The following is a 22317-nucleotide window of genomic DNA, read 5'->3' on the forward strand; positions in this document are numbered from 1 at the left end:
TGACGTGTTTGAAGTATTATTCTGTTCAACTAAATTGGATTATGCCGTGGATCGTGTAGGTGTCAGCCTCTTCAAACTCAACAGTATAACGTTAAAAATGTCAACGCTTTTGCTCGTCAGATACCAGAACTATTCACTCGTTTCATAAAATTGGTATTACACGGGAGCGAGTTCAGTGTTCTATAGTTATGGACAAGTGTGTAAATGGCAAGTTGACGACGCACATTTGGAGCCGGGAACCAGTTTAGTTTCAAGGTTGGCAGGACACGGAGATCAGCCAGCATCGATTCCCCACATGGGTACAACATATTTTAATTGTGTCCCCTCGTTGTGAAATTGTTGGAGTATTGTTGAACCTGACGTAACATCTTACTCAATAGCTTGTGTCATTTGTAGTCATGTCGGAGTTGTGACAACGAATTATCAAACAAATAGGCCAGTATTCCCAGCTATGCAGCCGTCTACCGTCAACTAGAAAATTCCCACACATCCAAAATGCTTTCCTTCAAAACCAAATCGCATATTTGCATACATTTGAGTACAAAGAATATCGCCTGTTTGCATATTGTTTACGCCCCACTCAGTAATATCCCAGCCATGTGACTGCGATAATATCGCCTATGAAATAATGTAACGCCACCATATAACTTGCCATGACCCCTCTCATCCTAATGACATCAAAAGACCCATGCCAATAATACGCATGCGTCTCGTAAAATAACGATATATAAAATCATCTTTAAAAAATAATGTTATTGAACATACGCAGAGTTGACAGAAAAATTAATAATACTTTGCCATGGTACTCCGATCATTTTTCAACACAGGCGTCTCGCCGCTTGACTGACTTATGTTAATGGGCCGCTTGCGTTGGTTGCCGATGCGTATAAAAGGGACTCGGTATATTACAACAGCACCTATCTTATTGGTCTCCAACGCCGTGTGGTCCTGTTCCATCAAGGTAGGTGTTTAACCAACGGGGTATTCACCATAGTATACTGTTTGTCCGACATCAGTGTTAAACTACAGTGGTACATATTGTGAGGTTGGGAGGCGTACGTCATGTTGTAGTTTTATCAAATGCAATCAAGTGTTGAGTTTACTGTTAGTCATGAATGTAAAACAGTAAAAGTAACTGAGTCATATAGGAAGTAGAATACATCATGGCACATCTGAATCATATGTATTGGATGTTATATTGTATATTCTATGGATTTATTTTTAATATTTAATATTCTTTTACTTAATTTGTTACTTTTTTTATAATCACGTAGGTCGATGGGTATTTATAAACTCCAAATAGTGGAAATGTGTAATTATAGAAGTTGTGTAATCTTATCAAATGTTATATCTGGGATAACACTTTCTTAGTAAAGTACAGGTTCTAGTACTTTTTGGGGTTGAGTCCAATCCAGGATTCGACCCCACACTACCGGAGTCATCTTGTCGTTAATGACCTACCGCCCTATTGTCCCTTAAGTTGCGTTTTGATGCTGTATATTAAGGGGAAGTAAGGGTGGCCCAGTCGTCCAAGGCGCTTCAATCAGTTGTGCGGAAGTGTGTAAATCTGCCAGAAACCTATGACCCTGGGTTCTAATCCGGAACGATTCTAGGTTTGTCAGCACCATTCCCATGCTCCTGGGTTTCACCGAAGTGGTAAACGTCTGAGACCTGCATCACTTCGGGCTTTCCTCCCACATTAAGCTGACACGTCGTGATATAACTGCGATACTGTTCAAAGCGGCGTTAAACCCCACTCACTCACTCACTCATGTGTGTATGTAACGAGGGACTATATTTTCCACCGCCAGGAGCCCATGCTAGCATTTCATCCACCCGTCATAATCAATGACCTGTGTTAAACTGTGAATGTCACATTCTGTCTGTGAAAAAATTGTAACCATTGACTTAATCACACGTACTAGAAATGCCAATATCATCAGATAATCCGCAGTTAAAAACGTTCCCGCCGTTACAGCAATATCAACAATGTTTTTTTTAATTAAGATTGTATTATGAATACACGCTGATGTATGATCAGATAAATGTGTAATTAAGATAGACCTTGTATTTTAGGTGACAGATTAATGACAATGCTGTATCCCATACATGCAACATAAGTAGGTAATGTACATATGCTAATGAGGTGTCCATCGAGACTAATGTATATGTTAATTTGTAGCATTAAGCATTCGTCGATTTTGTCCGTTTACCACCGGTCATGGCCAGACACGGCTGTAACGGATGCAGGGAAGCGTCGTCTAGGTAACCAATTCTGTCCGAAATGTAGCGATGAGGTAAGTCTCTGCCTGACCTGTGTACGCGTGGAGGGTGGTTGAATGGGTACAGCGTTCGCTCGTCAGGGCCCCGTTCCACAAAGCCATCTTAGCTAAGGTGATCGTAGCTCCCATACTTTAACATTGGCTTACGATAGTCGTAGCGCTAAGATCGCTTTGTGGAACGGTGCCCTGAATATTACACCCAGAGTGTTACCGAACATCTGGCTTATGCTTTATCTACAGTTGCTCCGCTGTGCCAGGCGCCGCCCTTCGCATATGCAGAGCTTCGCCTCTTAATCAGCTGTTTGGGGTTCGAGTCTGAGATTATTACTGATCTGTCAACACCTACATGTGCTCCTGGGTTCAACCAAAGGGGGAAGGTTTGCGACCATGGCCACCCTTTCTCTCCTATTGAATAGACACGCCCTGATATAGCAGAAATAATGTTCAATGCGGCGTTAACCACAACAAATTCATCACAGAATCTCAAATGACTATTCAGTAAAACCTTAGCACTGCGACTGTCGACTATTGTATGAAATTTACAGCCTCAGTGTTATGATCGCAATTATTATTATGGTTGTTGTTGTTGTTGTTATTATTATTATTATTATCGTGTGGGGCATTGTGAAAACAAGGCATTCCACAGGTTTCTTAAACGGCCCAAGGATGTAGACATAATCTCAATGTCATTGTTGATTTTGTTGATGGTTCTGTACTGCTGGACGCTATTGAAATGAGTTTCAACCAAGCCTAGTGCCTTATCAAATGGGCACCGGTTTGGTTTATCCAGCAGATGCTGTCTGAATGACCACTGCTTCGTGTTTATGTGCAGTGTGTCGAGTTTATGTGCAGTGTGTCGAGTTTATGTGCAGTGTGTCGAGTTTATGTGCAGTGTGTCGAGTTTATGTGCAGTGTGTCGAGTTTATTTGCAGTGTGTCGAGTTTATGTGCAGTGTGTCGAGTTTATGTGCAGTGTGTCGAGTTTATGTGCAGTGTGTCGAGTTTATGTGCAGTGTGTCGAGTTTATGTACAGTGTGTCGAGTTTATGTGCAGTGTGTCGAGTTTATGTGCAGTGTGTCGAGTTTATGTGCAGTGTGTCGAGTTTATGTGCAGTGTGTCGAGTTTATGTGCAGTGTGTCGAGTTTATGTGCAGTGTGTCGAGTTTATGTGCAGTGTGTCGAGTTTATGTGCAGTGTGTCGAGTTTATGTGCAGTGTGTCGAGTTTATGTGCAGTGTGTCGAGTTTATGTGCAGTGTGTCGAGTTTATGTGCAGTGAATCCTTCGCATGGATGACGTCGGCTGGCCTTAAATTTGAAACAGAAGGCTTTGTTTCCTGCTCAAGACCAGTCACTTCCCACTCGAAACCGCGAATGTGTGATTTTGCATCAAAAAGTAAATATGAAATATAGATTAGGCAATGAAGTTCATGAGACTGTCCAACACAATGTCAGTGGATGCCCAACTTAAGCGACATAATGGAGTGGCTCGATCTTTTTTTTTACCGTCTTCGCCATGCTTGTGGTTTTGATGCAGAGATCCATCCATGGTACGACCCAGACTATGTAGAGGGCGTCATGGAAAATGATAAATACAATTTTTTTGGAATAGGCCCGTATACAGCCGTAGACCCATCCAAGCCAACAGACCCGATCTTGTCCTTTTTTATAAATCCAATGAAATCATTTACATCATTGAATTTTCTGTCCATTTTGACAATAATGTGATTGACATGGCAAATATGCAGGCCTCGCTTTCGAAATGTTATGCTTGCATCGCAAGTACCAAGTTGTACGGCTCCCCATTGTTCTCGGTGCCTTAGGTTTGGTAGCTCCCAATCTGTTGACTGACAATGGGAGAGTACCCGGGTTTGCTGCCAGGACTACAGCACTTCTGACAATCTGGGTAATGCAAAAGGCCGCTGTGTTGGGAGTCTTCACATTCTCCGAAAAGTTCTGGGAGGGTTTGACTAGGAGAACCTGGGAGGAGTACCATTCGCTGTCTGGGCAACATGTAACGGGGGCAAGGGACCCTGAGCTGATGATGAGCCTAACCAGCCTGTCTGTGCCAGGATCACCAAAACCCTCTCTGCTGCATTTTTTATTTTAATATTAATATTATTATTGTTGTTGTTGTTCTTATTGTTGTTGTTGTTCTTCTTCTTCTTCTTCTTCTTCTTGTTGTTGTTGTTGTTGTTGTTGTTGTTGTTGTTGTTGTTATTATTATTATTATTATTATTATTATTATTATTATTATAATCATCATCATTATATATTAATTCGTTAAATAATGTTCCTGGTATCAACAAATGATAACAATGCATAAAAACAACTCTCTCATGAATATTGTCGCCGGAACATGATATGTTGCGACGACAATAGTAAATATTGATTTATTTATTTTGTATCATTGAACTAAGGGTAAGCTAATATTTAATACGTCAAACTCTGATTGTGAGTGTTGAGATTAGGCCATGAGGACATATCACTGAAATGGGAAACAAAAAACCAAACAGCTGGCCACGAACTGTTGCGGTAATACTCTTCCTGCAAGACCCAGTAAACGGACAGTTCCAACAGTCATTTAGCCATCATCGGAAAAGAGGCTTAGTTTAGATTTTCGTTCCAACATTTTCCTGTATACCTTCCTGTATTCTTTTCTACTGCATAAAGAAGGTATCTGTACACAGTTTTCATTGGGTAGTAAGCTTGCAAGTGTGTGCATGAATTTTCACGGGGTCAAAATTGCATAAATTGAAGGAAAAATGCATAATTTGACAAAATTGGCTGCAACATTTTTATTAAGTCATTAAACTATCCAAATCATGTCTTTGGTTACGGGTAATATGTTCGGTTATATAAATGTGGCAAGCAGTTTGTTTCATTTAACTGTTATTCTAATTCTCAGTGAAAACATTGATAAAAACATGTTTTTTTCCTTCTTTTTCAAATCTTGTGAGTAGGTAAAACACTAATTCCATTGCATTTCGGCAATAAAACCACTATAACTGCATATCAGAATCAGCCTTAACCATTGTGCTATCCTATACAGAAAACAAAATGAAATTATATTGAAAAGGAGCTGAGATATTTTATACAATGTGACCCCACCCCTCAAATACCAATTGTGATATGGTTGTAGAGATTATGTTAATATCGAGGATGAGTGGGATAATTGCAACAATGCTTAAAAACACACACAAAATAAAATCATAATAAAATACCAAATCTACTATCAACACATGAAGAGGCAGATACACGGAAGATGATCCATGTTATTGATGCCTCCTGCAATGGATACAACCGTTTTGTCATTCACAGCCGAGACACTGATGCGTTAGATACATCATAAACATCGGTTTTCTGCTCAGATATGGATGAGTACAGGTACTAGACCCTAGATTCATACCAGTTGATGCTGTGCATCACTCCAGATGTTGTAGCTGCAACATTCCATGCGGTTACAGGTTGTGACACAACAAGCCAGTTCACTGGTAATAGTCGACCTGGAACATATTTATCGCACAACCAGAATTGTTGTAACCAACAGAAGAAACTGGTGCCTTCGACATGAAAAAGGCAGAAGCATTTGTCATCAAAGTGTACAATCCAGCATCTACTGCAATTGGCATTAATACACTAAGTCCTGACATGTTGGAGACCTAGAGAAATTCCAACCCACACAAGAGTATATGTGGACGTCTACTGAGAATGTCATGGCACCCATCCTAATGACCCAGGAACGAACTGTGTCTAGAGGTGAGGTGAAATGGTGTTTAACGTCGCGTCCAAGATTATTGCACTTATATAGCGACGTGCATGTACGTGTGTGTGTTTGTGTGGCTGCTTGTACTAGTCCGGACTGATGCCGATTTATAGTGCTAGCTCACTGAGATAACATGCCGCAGTTTAACATGAATACCCCACTCAGACACAGTATACTGACTCCGAGCCGACCAGTCCTTGTTTTAGCCCCTTAATGCCGAGCGCCAGACAGGGTAACAACAAGTACCATCTTTTAACGTCTTTTGGTATGACGCGGTCGGGGATCGAACCCCGGACCTTCCGCTCTCCGGGCGGACGCTCTACCACTAGACCACGGAGGCGGTCACTGTGTCTAGAATTGCTCACCCGTAAATGCACAACAGGGAGATTCTTCTCATCCAGGTGTAGCTGCGCTAAGTGCAACATGGTATGTTCCTTTTGATGCAAATGTGCCCTGTCATGCTTTAACAGAAACAACTTACCTACCTCTAAGAGATGGAATCTGACGTAGACTAGAAGTGACCATATTTCACAGCCCTTGACTCTTGTGATGTATTTTTTATATACCGAGGTACTTCATAATACTATAAGTATTCACGTGTTTTTTTCACTCATTTGTTAAACTAGTAGAATGCTCGGGCAAAAGTGCAGTATATCTACAATTTTGAGTCAAACTTTGTCCATTTGAATTGAAATCTAACTTTGGGAGTTGGTTGTTGTCGCTAGAGAAATTAGCTATCAATATATCATTTGTTTTAATCAATTGATCAATTTGCCACAAACGTCAGTGAATACATCATACATCATTGAAAAGACAATGTAACAAGCTTTCATATGATATATTACATGACCATGTTGAAGAATAAAATTAGATCTTGATATTGAAAACAGGTCAAAATGGCGGCCATCTTCAAAATGGCGGCCATCTTGAAATTCAAGATGGCCACCATAGATGTTCATAGAAAAACTTGGAACATCAAATTTTCTTTAAGATTTTATTAGTTTGGGTTTTTTTAGCATTGTTACTTAAAACGTCAACATTGTTATTTGAGGGGTGGGGTAACATTGTATACAATATCTCAGCCCCTATTTAATATATTTTTATGGAAAATGTGGGAACGAAAATCTTGTATTTCACCCCCGGCCAACTGACAACCCCGGGACCAGTGACCTCGTCACCTGGATGTTTCTCGGCTAACCCTAACTTGTTATATGAGAATGTTGAATCAAAGGTAGGAAGAAAACAGTGATTGAAAAGCAAATGTTAATAAATCAATTCTAATATATCAAATTTTCCGTTTGGATATAAATACAAAGGTATGTAAAAGTCCCAACGTTTATTCAGGGTCACGTGTTGCGGCGTTAAAGAGGTTGTGCTTGTCGCTAACGGTCGCGGCTGAGTCGTGTTAATGGACCTCGCCTGGTAAATAGTGCCACACACCCCAACCCTATAAATCCTCTTTTCAATAAAGATCCAGTTACAACGACTTACTACACAACGATTTATATCTTATTATAATAATCATAATCATAATCATAATCATCATAATAATCATAATCATAATGCGCCAGATTCCATTCACCAAGTGGATGCTCATAGAGCTACACTATTATTACCCCGGTCAATGAATCAGTGAGCACTCGATTTTCATTCTCAGCTCCCTGGGGAGTATACAACCCAAGCTGCCTGTGAGGCGCTAGAAGGTTAACAGCCACATTACCATCTCATCCTACCGGGTACCCACTCACTGCTGGGTGAACAGAGGCACATTTCGAACAAAGTCACTTGCCTAAGGAGACACCACACGTGGTACATGTACATGTGCTAACCCTGACAATTAGTGAATATGGTTCCACGCCGCTTTTAGCAATATCCCAGTAATATCACGGCGGGGGACACCAGCAATGGGCTTCACACATTGTACCCATGTGGGGAATCAAACCCGGTTCTTCAGTGTACCCCATCGCCCCTACAGTCCTAACACACTTGCAGACAGATCTGAAAAAAATATCTCAAAACTTAAAAATCTATCCATTTATTCATTAGATGAAAATCGAAAACACAATTAGATGGTTTTTCAACCATTTTAAACAAAAGCTCCCATTGTAGCGTAGCAGTGTAGTATTGTAACTTCGAAAGATTGTTTCTTTATTAATTATAACTTACGTATTGTTTTGCAGAGGTTTTAATAAAAAAAAATATTTGACCTGTCAACCGACCCAGTTTCCTGCAAATCCCCATGGCAATATATCGATAACAACTTACAACAAGGAAAGTTGACAGCTAGGCCGTGTTAAAACGTCGACTGTATCCATAAACGTAATAGATACGTTTTGCTTCCACAGACCTATATATGACCTATGCATCACTTCAGGATTTTCCCCCACAGCAAGCTGACATGCCATGCAATAATTAAAAAACTATTCAAAGAAGCGTTAAACTCAACTCACTCACTCACTATAATGCAATGATATCACAATAGTTGGACCTTAAGTGTAATAATATCACAATAGTTGGACCTATAGTATAATAATATCGCAATAGTTGTACCTATAGTGAAATACATCGCAATAGTTGTACCTATAGTATAATAATATCACAACAGTTGGACCTATAGTATAATAATATCGCAATAGTTGTACCTATAGTGCAATAGTATCACAATAGTTGGACCTCTAGTGTAATAATATGGCAATAGTTGTACCTATGGTGTAATAATATCACAATAGATGTACCTTTTGTGTAATAACATCGCAATAGTTGTACCTATAGTGCAATAATATCGCAATAGATGTACCTTTAGTGTAATAACATCGCAATAGTTCTACCTATAGTGCAATAATATCGCAATAGTTGTACCTTTAGTGTAATAACATCGCAATAGTTCTACCTATAGTGCAATAATATCGCAATAGTTGTACCTATAGTATAATAATATCGCAATAGATGTACCTATAGTGTAATAATACCGCAATAGTTCTACCTATAGTGTAATAATATCGCAATAGATGTACCTATAGTGTAATAACATCGCAATAGTTGTACCTATAGTGTAATAACATCGAAATAGTTGTACCTATAGAGCAATAATATCGCAATAGTTGTACCTATAGTATAATAATATCGCAATAGTTGTACCTATAGTGTAATAATACCGCAATAGTTCTACCTATAGTGTAATAACATCGAAATAGTTTTACATATAGTGCAATGATCTCGCAATAATTGTACTTCCAGTACATTAGAATCGCAATTCTGTTTTTACTGCGACAGTATTGTTGCAAAATAAATTTACACTCAATAGTCCCCCTATTCTAACCACAAGCTATTTCAAAAACTTCCATTTAAGCCTATTTTATTTTAAATATAATTATGCGTTACGCACGAAATATATGTAATTCAATCCTGGTGTCACAGCGGGTTGTACCTCTTTTCATGCGATCCGGGGCAAACAGCCCTATGGACATGGTAGATATTGATGTAATACATTCAAAACTGTGTTGCTAAAAAAAATGACTAATACATATCGCACCAATATGTAAATAGATCTTGTTTTAAACATGAAACCACATGGCGTGTAAATATTTTGATAAATGGATATTATTTAATATTCTGTGAAATTAAGTGTACTGTTTTTATGTTATATGTATTTTACGCGATGCACATGTGATAAGGGCCGTGAAATACCATTTACTGTTATACGTTGTTTTTGATGTTCCAGTCACTTAGTTGTATACACACGCGAAATGGGCTGTTTCGTGATACAAGTACTCCGATAAGAGGGGTTTTTTTTATTCTGTGATGGACATGTAAGATATTAAAGAAATGATATAATTTATAATATATTTAAATAATCAATAATTCATAAAAGGATTCATTTTCCCCTTCGAATATGATGATTTACTGAAGCGTAACGGTAATTAAGATCATATTTCATATTGTGATTTTTAAAAGCGTTTAAGCCAGATCTCCTCTTTTGGATGATTACAACGTACGGTCCCATATGTTTTCTTAATTTATATTATTAATTTAAAATTAGTTTTACTGAACTTATGCATTTTTGCATTTTTGTTTTTCATGCATGTTATTTTGAAATACCGTTGTTGCATTTCCATTAAAAAAGTGCAGCAGTTTTAAAGAAGGGAGAAGTTTTATGTGTGACGTTTTCTCCCTATACGCAACGGCACCAAGCTACCTTGGTCTTAACGTTCCCTCGGTAACAGCGAAACCTTCCTTATAACAAATTTGTGGTTTAACGAATCCTGTTTACGGAGTAATATTACTGTGTCTTTGTAAGCAGTAAGCGCAGTGAGGGAGCTTCAATCTGCCCCTTCATCGTTGATGACACTAACGTGATGTACTAAGTATAAAATAACATTCGAAATATATAGTATTAAACTAATTAAACCTGATGGAAATTGTGTCAGGATTTATCCAACAATGTCATAACCAGTGTCTTACAGTTACTTCCCGGGGCTCCCTCCCCACGGGGGTCGGATTTATGAGGATGAGGGGGTGTATATTTGGCTGATAGGATTAGCAGGGTCATGTCTCGAGGGAATGTTCAGCGAGTCGCGTCAATGTCCCTGAACGTAAATTATCGAGATTATCAGACCGTGGACTTTGATGCTTCGCTGTACATATGCAATGTAGAAAGTTGTACTATTCCGACTATATCATAAGCATATGTTTATTGGGTATCGTCATTATTTGATCGTGATTCATAAACACATGCTCATATTATATTTGGAATCGTACTATCAACTCTTACTTATGAGATGTCGCTATATGGCTGAAATAAAGCCGATGCGACGTTAAATTTTAACTCACTCACTCTTATGAGATTTCTTATGAATTCGGAAAGGGTTTTGTCGCTTTTACGCTCGTATTTATATTATGATTATGAAAAGGGTTTTGTCGCTTTTATTAATATTATGATTACGAAAAGGTTTTTGTCGCTTTTATTTGTATTATGATTATGAAAAGGGTTTTGACGCTTTTATTTATATTTTGATTATGAAAAGTGTTTCGTCGCTTTTATCTATATCATGATCAAATAGTGATGATGTCTGCCCACCGGTGCCTCCCGTCACAAACACACGCAAAGGCAAGTCAAGAGTTCAGGGAGGTCTCTTTTTGTCTCAAATGTGTTCTCGTGTATGCCTTTCTAAAACATTGAAATATGTAGCAGGTAAAAATGTATTCTATATCATCTATATTACAGAAATACTGAAAGGCCATAGGCCTATAGTACATATCTTTGTGGGCAGTGGTGAACATATTGAGTCTCTCATCTTATCATTTCTAAAATTCAATGAATGGAAAAAAAAGCAGTCAAAGGCTTGAGTACTTTAATATTTATAGAAAACATTAATTCATTAAACTTAAATATATTTGGAAATTGGTACATTGATGGATGTATGTAATTCGTAAATTCTGATAAAATGGACAAATGTGAACAAAATGGTACCCATCCTCTATTAGCTGTAAATTACACATTCTACATAATCTAAATTCCTTTGGGAAAAGTGTACTGGAGTAGTATAAAAGCGTAATTTCCTAGTTGATCCCTTTCATATTTCAGTAAACTACGGTTATAACGAACTCAAAAGGACTACTAATTTTAGTTCGTTATAACCGTAATTCGTTATAAGCATATATACAGCATAACTACAGCATATAGTCGGGACTAAAAAGTTAGTTCGTTATATCCGTTAGTTCGTTATAAGCGTGTTCGTTATAACCGCAGTTTACTGTATCACATTCTTACCACATGCTATGTATACAGGGATGGAGACATGTTGAGGCAGGGATGTATGCAATGGTAAGGGAGGGCGTTAATTGTTGATACGCATATACAGTAAACTACGGTTATAACGAACTCAAAGGGACTACTATTTTTAGTTCGTTATAACCGTAGTTCGTTATAAGCATATATACAGTATAACTACTGCAAATAGTCGGGACTAAAAAGTAAGTTCGTTAGTTCGCTATAAGCGTGTTCGTTATAACCGTAGTTTACTGTAGTGTGGAAGTCGTGGGCGTACGGTGTTATGTTTAGTTGAAGCAGAACATCGCACTCACAGGTGTGGTCATTAATACAAATAAAAGTAACAGACAGATGACGTTAACACTGTCAACAGGCCATCTGTTGAACATGTGTGACATACATCCCGATAACATATATTTACCGATCAATGTTATCCGAAAACACAATCAGTTTTAACAGCAGTTAATGGTAGTATTTACAACATACTGTACACCCCAATGACTCAAGGTCCCATGGTATGTATTTATATTCGTTATAAGTGTCAGATGCTTCAGCATTTAGAATAGGTCTTCAAGCAAACAATGCTTGCCGTAAAAGGCGACTATGCTTGTTGACTAACGGGATCGGGTGGTTAGGCTCGCTGACTTGGTTGCTACATATCATCGTATCCCAACTGCGTGGATCGATGATCATGATTTTTAAATCACTGCATTGACTGGTTCAGACTCGATTATTTACAGACCGCCGTCATTTAGCTGGGATATTGCTGAGTTAAACAAATAAATAAATAAATAAAGAAGGTTTTGCTTGTACTGGCTGTCGTCAATAAACAACATTGGGTAAACATTTATTCATGGATGGAATTACTAATAGCTATTACCGTTTTCTTTTTGATATGTCTATTTTGTATTATATATTTATGTCTTCACATTGGTACCATATACATATAGATGGTCATGTATTTTGTAAAATGATGCAAGATTTAGAAGACAGTTTATGTTCCTTTGCTGTTTTAGGCAGGAATGTATTTTTCTTCACATTTTATTTTCTACTCATACGTTTATCCCATACTTCAATTTACTACGGAAACCTTTTTGTTTTTTTCTTGAAATTTCAAGATACTAAGTTGAAATTTTAAAATACTGACTTGAAATTTCAAGATACTAACTTGAAATTTCAAGTTATCATCTTTAAATTTCAAGACGATTATCTTGAAATTTCAGCATAACATCTTGAAATTTCAAGTTAGTATCTTGAAATTTCTACTTAGTATCTTGAAATTTCAACTGCTGAATCTAAATCTGATGCTCGCGATATAGTCGGAATCTTACAATCGACTCTTTTGCAGAGATGGTTATGGAACTGGTTTGGTAGTTTTTATTGCTTTCAACACTTTGGCAATACGTACGCGATCTAATGAGTTTGGGGCCGCTTTTAGCAATATCACGGCGGGAGACACCAGAAATGGACATAACCAATTAATGACATTTCCACAATTAATGACATTTCCACAATTAATGACATTACCAATTAATGACATTTCCACAATTAATGACATTTCCACAATTAATGACATTTCCACAATTAATGACATTACCAATTAATGACATTTTCACAATTAATGACATTTCCACAATTAATGACATTTCCACAATTAATGACATTACCAATTAATGACATTTCCACAATTAATGACATTTCCACAATTAATGACATTTCCACAATTAATGACATTACCAATTAATGACATTTCCACAATTAATGACATTTCCACAATTAATGACATTACCAATTAATGACATTTCCACAATTAATGACATTTCCACAATTAATGACATTTCCACAATTAATGACATATCGATACACAGTGAGACCAATGCTTCATCCATGCGTCAGTGCTCCCTGATCACAAAAAGACCGATTGGCTAATTTTCAATATACTTTATATTTGTAGATGAAGTTGTTCAAGGTCACAGGGCTTCTTCTAGCGCTGTGCTGCCTGCAGTCTATTTGTGGCGCCCCGGTTGAAGATGGAGACGGCCAGGATAGCCCCGAAGTAGGTCACGTGAACCATATACCTTGATTTTAGTTGGGTACTGAATTGCGGTAAATGTGAAGTATTTCAGTCACTAGTATATCACGGCGCGTCAGCTTGACGTTCTGCACGTTGTTCAGGTCATCGTGAGTGAGTGAGTATGGTTTTACGCCGCTTTTAGCAATATTCCAGCAATATCACGGCGGGGGACACCAGAAATGGGCTTCACACATTGTACCCATGTCGGGAATCGAAATCGGGTCTTCGGCGTGACGAGCGAACGCTTTAACCACTAGGCTACCCCACCGTCCCATTTTCGGGCATCGTGTTGACAGATCAAGGAAGAATGTGAATGTGGGATTCGAACCCACGACTGGCGATGCCATTCAACACTAAGACATGTCATTAAATGAGTGAGTGAGTATGGTTTTACGCCGCTTTCAGCAATATTCCTGCAATATCACGGCGGGGGACACCAGAAATGGGTTTCACACATTGTACCCATGTCACGCCAAACCCGGGTCTTCGCCGACGAGCGAACGCTTTAACCACTAGGCTACCCCACCGTCCCATTTTCGGGCATCGTGTTGACAGATCAAGGAAGAATGTGAATGTGGGATTCGAACCCACGACTGGCGATGCCATTCAACACTAAGACATGTCATTAAATGAGTGAGTGAGTATGGTTTTACGCCGCTTTCAGCAATATTCCTGCAATATCACGGCGGGGGACACCAGAAATGGGTTTCACACATTGTACCCATGTCACGCCAAACCCGGGTCTTCGCCGACGAGCGAACGCTTTAACCACTAGGCTACCCCACCGTCCCATTTTCGGGCATCGTGTTGACAGATCAAGGAAGAATGTGAATGTGGGATTCGAACCCACGACTGGCGATGCCATTCAACACTAAGACATGTCATTAAATGAGTGAGTGAGTATGGTTTTACGCCGCTTTCAGCAATATTCCTGCAATATCACGGCGGGGGACACCAGAAATGGGCTTCACACATTGTACCCATGCCACGCCACCCCGGGTCTTCGCCGGGTCTTCAGCGTGACGAGCGAACGCTTTAACCACTAGGCTACCCGACCGATATCATTAAAGGAGTATTTTGTTCAAACATTATTTTGTGGTTAACTTTTGTTTTAAGATTTCATTTCTACTTCTTTTCTACCGACTTTGGTGTTTTGGGGGAGAAGAGATTCGTTTACCTAATAATACAACCGGTATTACTTTTTTTCATTTTATGGGTACATTTAACGATTTGGTAGTACATGATATTTTCCCTCCTAGGTGGATATCGATACAGAGCAGCAGATAGATTCCGAGATAGAGATTGTCAACGGCGAGGTGAGTGCACACACAATATATTGATTTTCTATAGTTCCAGTGTTCTGTTCATTTTCATCACGAATTTTGTCTTTTACCCCTAATCGAATCTTTTTCGGCAGATGATCGAGACTGGGTATTCTCTGGCGTTATCGTTTTATATTATCGGAATATTCTTTAAGAGATATCGGCCAAATAATGTGCCTCAACATTTGGAAACACGCGATGGCAACGACACCGTGTTTTGCCGCGTCAGCAATTTTTACTCGTACAAAATAACAAGTGCCATTATGCATGTTTTCCGGTGCCTGCTGTCGGCTCAGCGCTATGTTTCACGAGTTCAATAAAAAATTGTCAATGTTTTAAATATATATTGAACATAAAAAAGTAGGGTTCATGAATAATTTTACAGTCAAGGCTGAGCACACAATTTTATAAAAATATCACCCCCAAAAAATCGCGATCTGTAACTATTTTTATTCAGTCAATACTCGCTCATTAAACAGATCAATTATTTTTTCATAATGAATAAAACAATAAAACAAAGTGTTTTCAGGGTTCATTTGAGATTAAGTTCCTCAAAAGAATGTTTTTTACATTTTTTTTACAAATACACACACATAATATTTCAGAAAAGTACAGAACACTGATTTTTTTACAGGTTTGGCACGTTTAAAGCATGAAAATAAATCGTCGTGTCCTAATTATTGAATCTGATCAATTTTCAGACAGGACAACGACGCAAAAGGGCCTTTTTCTACACCAGACCTTGGCCTGACAATATAATTCCATATGTGTTCTCTCCTAATATCCGTAAGTCCATTACGCTGCCCATCAAGTGGTAAGTGAGTCAGTTCAATCCTCCTCGAACAGTACTTGGAGTGCATTTGTGGCTGTTGTCGCATTTCGCTTTCAAGAGTTACTTCCCTTTAGAGTGCCATTAGCCTATGATCTTTGATTCGATGGTTTCATCAAGGTGAGGTGAGGTGAGGTGAGGTGAGGTGAGGTGAGGTGAAATGGGGTTTAACGTCGCGTCCAAGATTATTGCACTTATATAGCGACGTGCATGCACGTGTATGTGTGGGTGTGTGGCTGCGTGTACTAGTCCGGACTGATGCCGATTTATAGTGCTAGCACACTGAGATACCATGCCGCAGTTTAACATGAATATCCCACTCAGACACAGTATACTGACTCCGAGCCGACCAGTCCTTGTTTTAGCCCCTTAATGCCGAGCGCCAGACATGGTCACAACAAGTACCATCTTTTAACGTCTTTTGGCATGACGCGGCTGGGGATCGAACCCCGGACCTTCCGCTCTCAGGGTGGACGCTATACCATTAGACCACGAAGGCGGTCGTTTCATCAAGGAGTAAACGTCGGAGACCTTCATCACTTCGGGATTTCCTCCCAAAATCAAGCCGTCACGCCGTGACGTAACTGAAATACGAGTCAAAGCTGCTTTAAACCATCTCACTCACTAACTCACAAGGCCAGTATTCTGGGTATGTCATGGTGTGTAAGCTCAACAGGAAAGAACGTCAGCGTGACTCAGATCGTAGAAAACAAAGAAAAAAAATGAAGGGAATGTGGATTCGAACCCAGGATCTGAGGATGCTGTAACGGCCAAGGGAGGCAACAATTGTGGCGCCTTGGTGATGGATCCTAGGCCACTGGGCCACCCGGCCTCTGCGTCCATGTTCCAAGAACATTACACACTGTTTGCAGAGTTATGGCACGTGTCCAAGCGTTATTTTCAAAAGATATGTTTTGTTAAAAATACTGTATATGAAATCGCCCTGAAGGATAGGGTTCTTTGTTGTCTGAATGTAAAACGACTTTTTTACAGCTTCATACCTCGTTAAAAAGTACCGCGGGTTCATGCAGACGCTCGAGAGAAACACCTGCATCCGGTTCATAGAAAAGGCCGATAACTCCTCCGCTGTACCCGAAGCCCCCAATACACGAGGATGGGTTTACATCTATCACAGTGGCGTGTGAGTTGACACCTGACCCATTTTTGTCTTGTTTTGGCTTGTTGTTACGACTACACGATATTCCAGACATTTGACGCTAGCCTTTAAATATTGTTTGTTTGTTTGTTTGACTGATTGTTTGTTTGTTTGTTATTTAACGCCGGATTCAGCAATATTCCAGCTATATGTCGACGGTCTGTAAATAATTGAGTCAGGCAATCCAGTGAATGATATCATGAATATTGATCTACGCAATTGGGATGCGATGACATGCATCAACCAAGTCAGCGAGCCGACCATCCGATCCCGTCAGTCGCCTTTTACAGAGGTTATAAATATTGTGCCGTTATGATTTTTCCAAAACCGTGCTTCAGATGCTTCAGTATTTAGAATAGGTCTTCAGCAACCCATACTTGCCGTAAAAGGCGACTGTGCTTGTCGTAAAAGGCGACTAACGGAATCGGGTGGTCAGGCTCGCTGACTTGGTTGATGCATGTCATCGTATCCCAATTGAGTAGATCGATGTTCATGATGTCAGTCACTGAATTGTCTGGTCCAGACTCGATTATTTACAGACCGCCGTCATATAGCTGGAATATTGCTAAATTCGGCGTTAAGTATACCAGCGCAATACCAGCGCAGGTTGCCGAAGTACGGAAGCGTAGTGGGGCCACGGTGATTTTTTTTGGTTTAAGTATCTCCAACGTAGGACTTAGTGATTAGTCTTAGTATCTTCTACGTAGCACTTAGTATCTCCTACGTAGGAGATACTAAGTCTTTCGTAGAAGATACTAAGTACTACGTACGAGATAATAAGTCCTACGTACAAAATACTAAGACAAAAAAATTTGCCGTGGCCCTACTACGCTTCCGTAGCTGAAGACCGGATCTTCACGGGTCTCAGAGTGAGTACAGGAGAAACGGATCGAAATATGAACCCCCATGATTTCCTTTTTCAGATGCAGCTCATACATAGGGTACAGCGCCAATGGCAGAACGCTGGCGCCATGCGTGGGAGCTGTAAGTTTATAGACGTTATATATGTTGTGTTGTATGCTACTCAAAGAAAGACACACTTTCCAACTGTGGGTGTTCTTTAACTTGTGTTGAGTTACTTCAGCATGTTTCGGTGAGTGAGTAAACGGGTCGGCCTTCTCTCTGTTTAGCGTTTAGGCCAAATAACCGCGGAAGGAGGAACACTTATAATTACGCAGGTTGTAAAAAAACTTGGGATAAAAAAGAAAAATCACACACAAATGCACACTTCGACACAGGGAAAGTGATTTAAAGCAAGGAATTATCACTAGGACCATCTGTAGTTCGGGGGGCACGGGTGGCCCAGTTGTCTAAGGCGCCGCGATTCGCTGTGCAGAGTTGCGTCCCTTTGGCACGCCAGAAACCTATGATTGTGGGTTTGAATCCCGGTTAGCCCCAATTATGTTTCTAGGTTTGTCAGCACCATATCCGTGCTATCGGGTTTCACCGAAGTGGTAAACGTCTGAGACCTGCATCACTTCGGGCTTTCCTCCAAAATTAAGCTGACAGGCCGCGATATAACTGGAATACTGTTAAAAGCGGCGTTAAACCCAACTCACTAACTCACTCTGGAGTTCGAATGTGCCCCATATAGATCATGACAGGGCGCATTGGTACCACTGGATATTAGTTTTTGATGTGTCCCAAAACAGCGTGTTCGTCAGTGTTATCTAGATATCAATTATTTCGTTTAGTGTGGACAGGGTAGTCTATAGGTTAAGGGTGTCGGTTCGTCATGCCAAAGACGTTCAAAGGGTTCGATTCCCAACCAAGGAATACTCTTTTCTTTTCAAGAAAAAAACATTTCACTCAATATGTAAATGAGTGAGTGAGTGAGTGAGTAAGTATGGTTTTACGCCGCTTTTAACAATATTCCAGCAATATCACGGCGGGGGACACCAAAAATGGGCTTCTCATATTGTACCCATGTCGGGAATCGAACCCGGGTCTTCGGCGTGTCGAGCGAACGCCTTAACCACTAGGCTACCCGACCGCCCCCAATATGTAAATGAAGCTTATGTTAGATTATTTACTAAAATATGTACTTGTTTTTATATTTTTTTTCAGATTACATACGCCCATGAATTCGGTCACATGCTTGGTTTGGTACATGAACTGAAAATCAATGCACGACAAGAGTATGTGAATGCTCTCTTGGACAACGCCGGCAACTGTAAGTTCAGTTTTTGTTTGTTAGTTTGGTTGTATGTTTGGTGTTTAATGCCGCACTCCGCAATATTACAACGATATGGCGGGGCGGTCGGGTAGCCTAGTGGTTAAAGCGTTCGCTCGTCACGCCGAAGAACCGGGTTCGATTCCCGACATGGGTACAATGTGTGAAGCCCATTTCTGGTGTCCCCCGCCGTGATATTGCTGGAATATTGCTAAAAGCGGCGTAAAACCATACTCACTCACTCACTACAACGATATGACGACGGTCTGTAATTAATCGTTTCCGGACCAGACAATCCAGAGATCGTCATCATGACCATCGATCTGCGCATTTGAGATACGATGACATGCATCAAACCTGACCACCCGATTTGTTTGTTTGCAGCTATATGACAGCGGTCAGTAGATAATTGCGTCTGGACCAGACAATCCAGTGATTGACATCATGAGCATCATTGGGATACGATGACATGCATCAAACCAAGTCAGCGAGCCTGACCACCCGATCCCGTTAGAAGCCTCTTACGACAAGCATAGTCGCCTTTTATGGCCTGATCACCAGATCTCATTAGTCGCCTCTTACGACAAGCATGGGTTGCTGAAAACCAGTTCTATCCCGGAACGTCGCGGGTTGTAACTGCCACTAGTGGGGTTATACGAGCGCTTCAAGCTTAACCTGCATTCGTCACCACTCGCCCCTTTCCGTATCCGGCTATTCGGCTTGTCCCGGAATAACACGAGTTGGTCACGAATGGCTTAACCTGATTTCGCGCTGAGGCTCCTTGACTCCTGAGCGTTTCTAGGAATTGCTACACCCAGGCAATTGCTTCATCCTCATCCAGGATGCCATGGCAAAGTAAATGCAACATTTTGAAAACAGCACATTGCGTTGTATACTCCCAAGGGAGTTGGGAATGCAAATTGATTTTCATACTGACCTGGACAAAAAAAAATCATGAAATAGAAAATTGGGTCCTGCGATTTATTCAAGGCCCAACCATTATCATCGTTATTATGCTGATACTCGAACGTGTTTTTTAATGTAAAGAGCACACAATGATTTTTACCTATCAGGTGCCCCCAGACCGTAAATAACGGTTTCGCAATGCCACGATTTGCTATAAAACAACGTCTGCGCGCCGCAAACAGCAATGGCGCAAAACAAAGTTGACAGACATTTTAATGTTCATCGGAACATAATCACAAATCTACAGCAGGGCAACACTCATGACTGGTCACGGGCCAGTCGTCCACGTGTGACGTAATGTCAACAAGAACACCATATTCGGTTGGTGCATCTACGGATTTGATACCAAACTGCCGCATTAACAGCTCGGATAATTCCTGGGTTAAGACAAATTGGTGGCAGAACCTTACGCAATAATTGTGGATGGAGAACAATATCCGGTCCCGACGTCCCGCGACACGCCCAATTGTGCTTCCATATCACAGTCAGGTGCGCCTAGCTTTCGTTACTATGGTCTTCAGTTTTGGGTAGGAAGTGTAATGGTATGGGGTGACGTCCCAGAACACAACGCATCATTGTAAATGGCAATTGGAAGGACGTACGCTACTGGGACAACACCGTTCGAGAACATAACAGTACTGTACTGCCATGACCGGCTGTTTCTCCAGACCTGAACATTTCTGTGGATGAGACGGTTCGACGCCTACGACAGGACCAGAAATTGGGTTGACATTTGGAACAACATCCCCCGGACTGTTTTCAATCATCTGGTATCTTCAATGCGGCGCCGCTGCCTCGCCTGTATGAATGCAGCTGGTGGTCACACCCAATATTGTCATTGATAATTGATTTGTTACTCGACCTTTTCTAGGGCGTGTCACTGTCTCCTGTTACCAGGAATGGGTTTTGTCAATGAATTTGTGATGCCAAATCATTAATCAGACAAATGATCAAATATTGTGTCGAAATTTTCATTAACATAACATTTACACCATATCATATGAAGCACAGTTACCTTTTTCCGCTAGTATATATAAAGTTATATATAGCATTTCGCGGAGCCATGTAGCATCAGGTATTGGAGTTCATTGCCGGCATACACTTGGGTGAGTGAGTGAGTGTTCTTAGTTCTACTGGCTACCCACTCACTCATACCTTTACCAGTGTCGTGAGTCTTCAGCAACCCATGCTTGCCTTAAAAGGCGATTATGCTTGTCGTAAGAGGCGACTAACGTTATCGGGTGGTCAGGCTCGCTGACTTGGTTGATGCATGTCATCATTCCCAATTGCGTGGATCGATGCTCATGATGTCAATCACTGGATTGTCTGGTCCAGACTCGATGATTTACAGAATTTCCGTCATATAACTTGAATATTGTTTGGGACGTTAAACAACAAACAAACAAACAAAAACAGTGTCGTGATACATGTACGATAACGGAAAAGATCAACACAAAGCGTTACGTTTTCTCCTTTGTAAACAAGTCATTTGTTTTATCGACGTTTTCACGACCACAAAGCTGCTGAAATCTTTGCTATTGACTTCGGTGTCAGGACAACATGTCAAACATATGTTTGATATATTTATATTGATTTACATTCAGAAAGGGATTGTCAGTCACATGGCAAGTGTCTATTATTGTATTAATCTTCCGTAGCTATTTATATACGCTTCCATTATTTATAATTGAGTAAGTGAGTTGGGTTTACCGCCGCTTTGAACAGTATACAGTTACATCACGGCGTGTCAGCTTAATGTGGAGGAAAGCCCGAAGTGATGCAGGTCTCTGACGTTTACCACTTTGGTGAAACCAACGGTACGGGTATAGTGCTGACAAACCTAGAACATAGTCATATATTTGAATCTTTTCCAAATAGGGTATATCAGGTGGTAGACAGCCTATCCCGTGAACCTGTTTCCTTGCAGAGTATTTAATAAACTTCATCTTGCTATCAGGAGATGTGGCTTGGGTAAGATCTAGTG

At 40.2% G+C, this 22317-nt stretch overlaps 1 protein-coding gene across 2 annotated transcripts in view; it reads left to right on the forward strand.

Annotated features, from left to right (window-relative positions):
* The first annotated feature begins 814 nt into the window (after positions 1-814).
* The window catches only part of LOC124145462, a 48462-nt gene continuing 26959 nt past the window's right edge, over positions 815-22317 (forward strand). For both annotated transcript variants that reach the window (XM_048386361.1, XM_048386367.1), the window contains exons 1-7: positions 815-961; positions 13768-13869; positions 15147-15203; positions 15911-15995; positions 17032-17179; positions 18118-18178; positions 19262-19367. In XM_048386361.1, the coding sequence (XP_048242318.1) occupies positions 851-961; positions 13768-13869; positions 15147-15203; positions 15911-15995; positions 17032-17179; positions 18118-18178; positions 19262-19367 (670 nt within the window). In that variant the 5' untranslated portion in view covers positions 815-850. The remainder of the gene's footprint in view (positions 962-13767; positions 13870-15146; positions 15204-15910; positions 15996-17031; positions 17180-18117; positions 18179-19261; positions 19368-22317) is intronic.

The sequence above is a fragment of the Haliotis rufescens genome, unplaced genomic scaffold (assembly GCF_023055435.1).
Source record: "Haliotis rufescens isolate VD_foot unplaced genomic scaffold, xgHalRufe1.0.p SCAF_10, whole genome shotgun sequence".
In the NCBI taxonomy this organism is placed as follows: domain Eukaryota; kingdom Metazoa; phylum Mollusca; class Gastropoda; order Lepetellida; family Haliotidae; genus Haliotis; species Haliotis rufescens.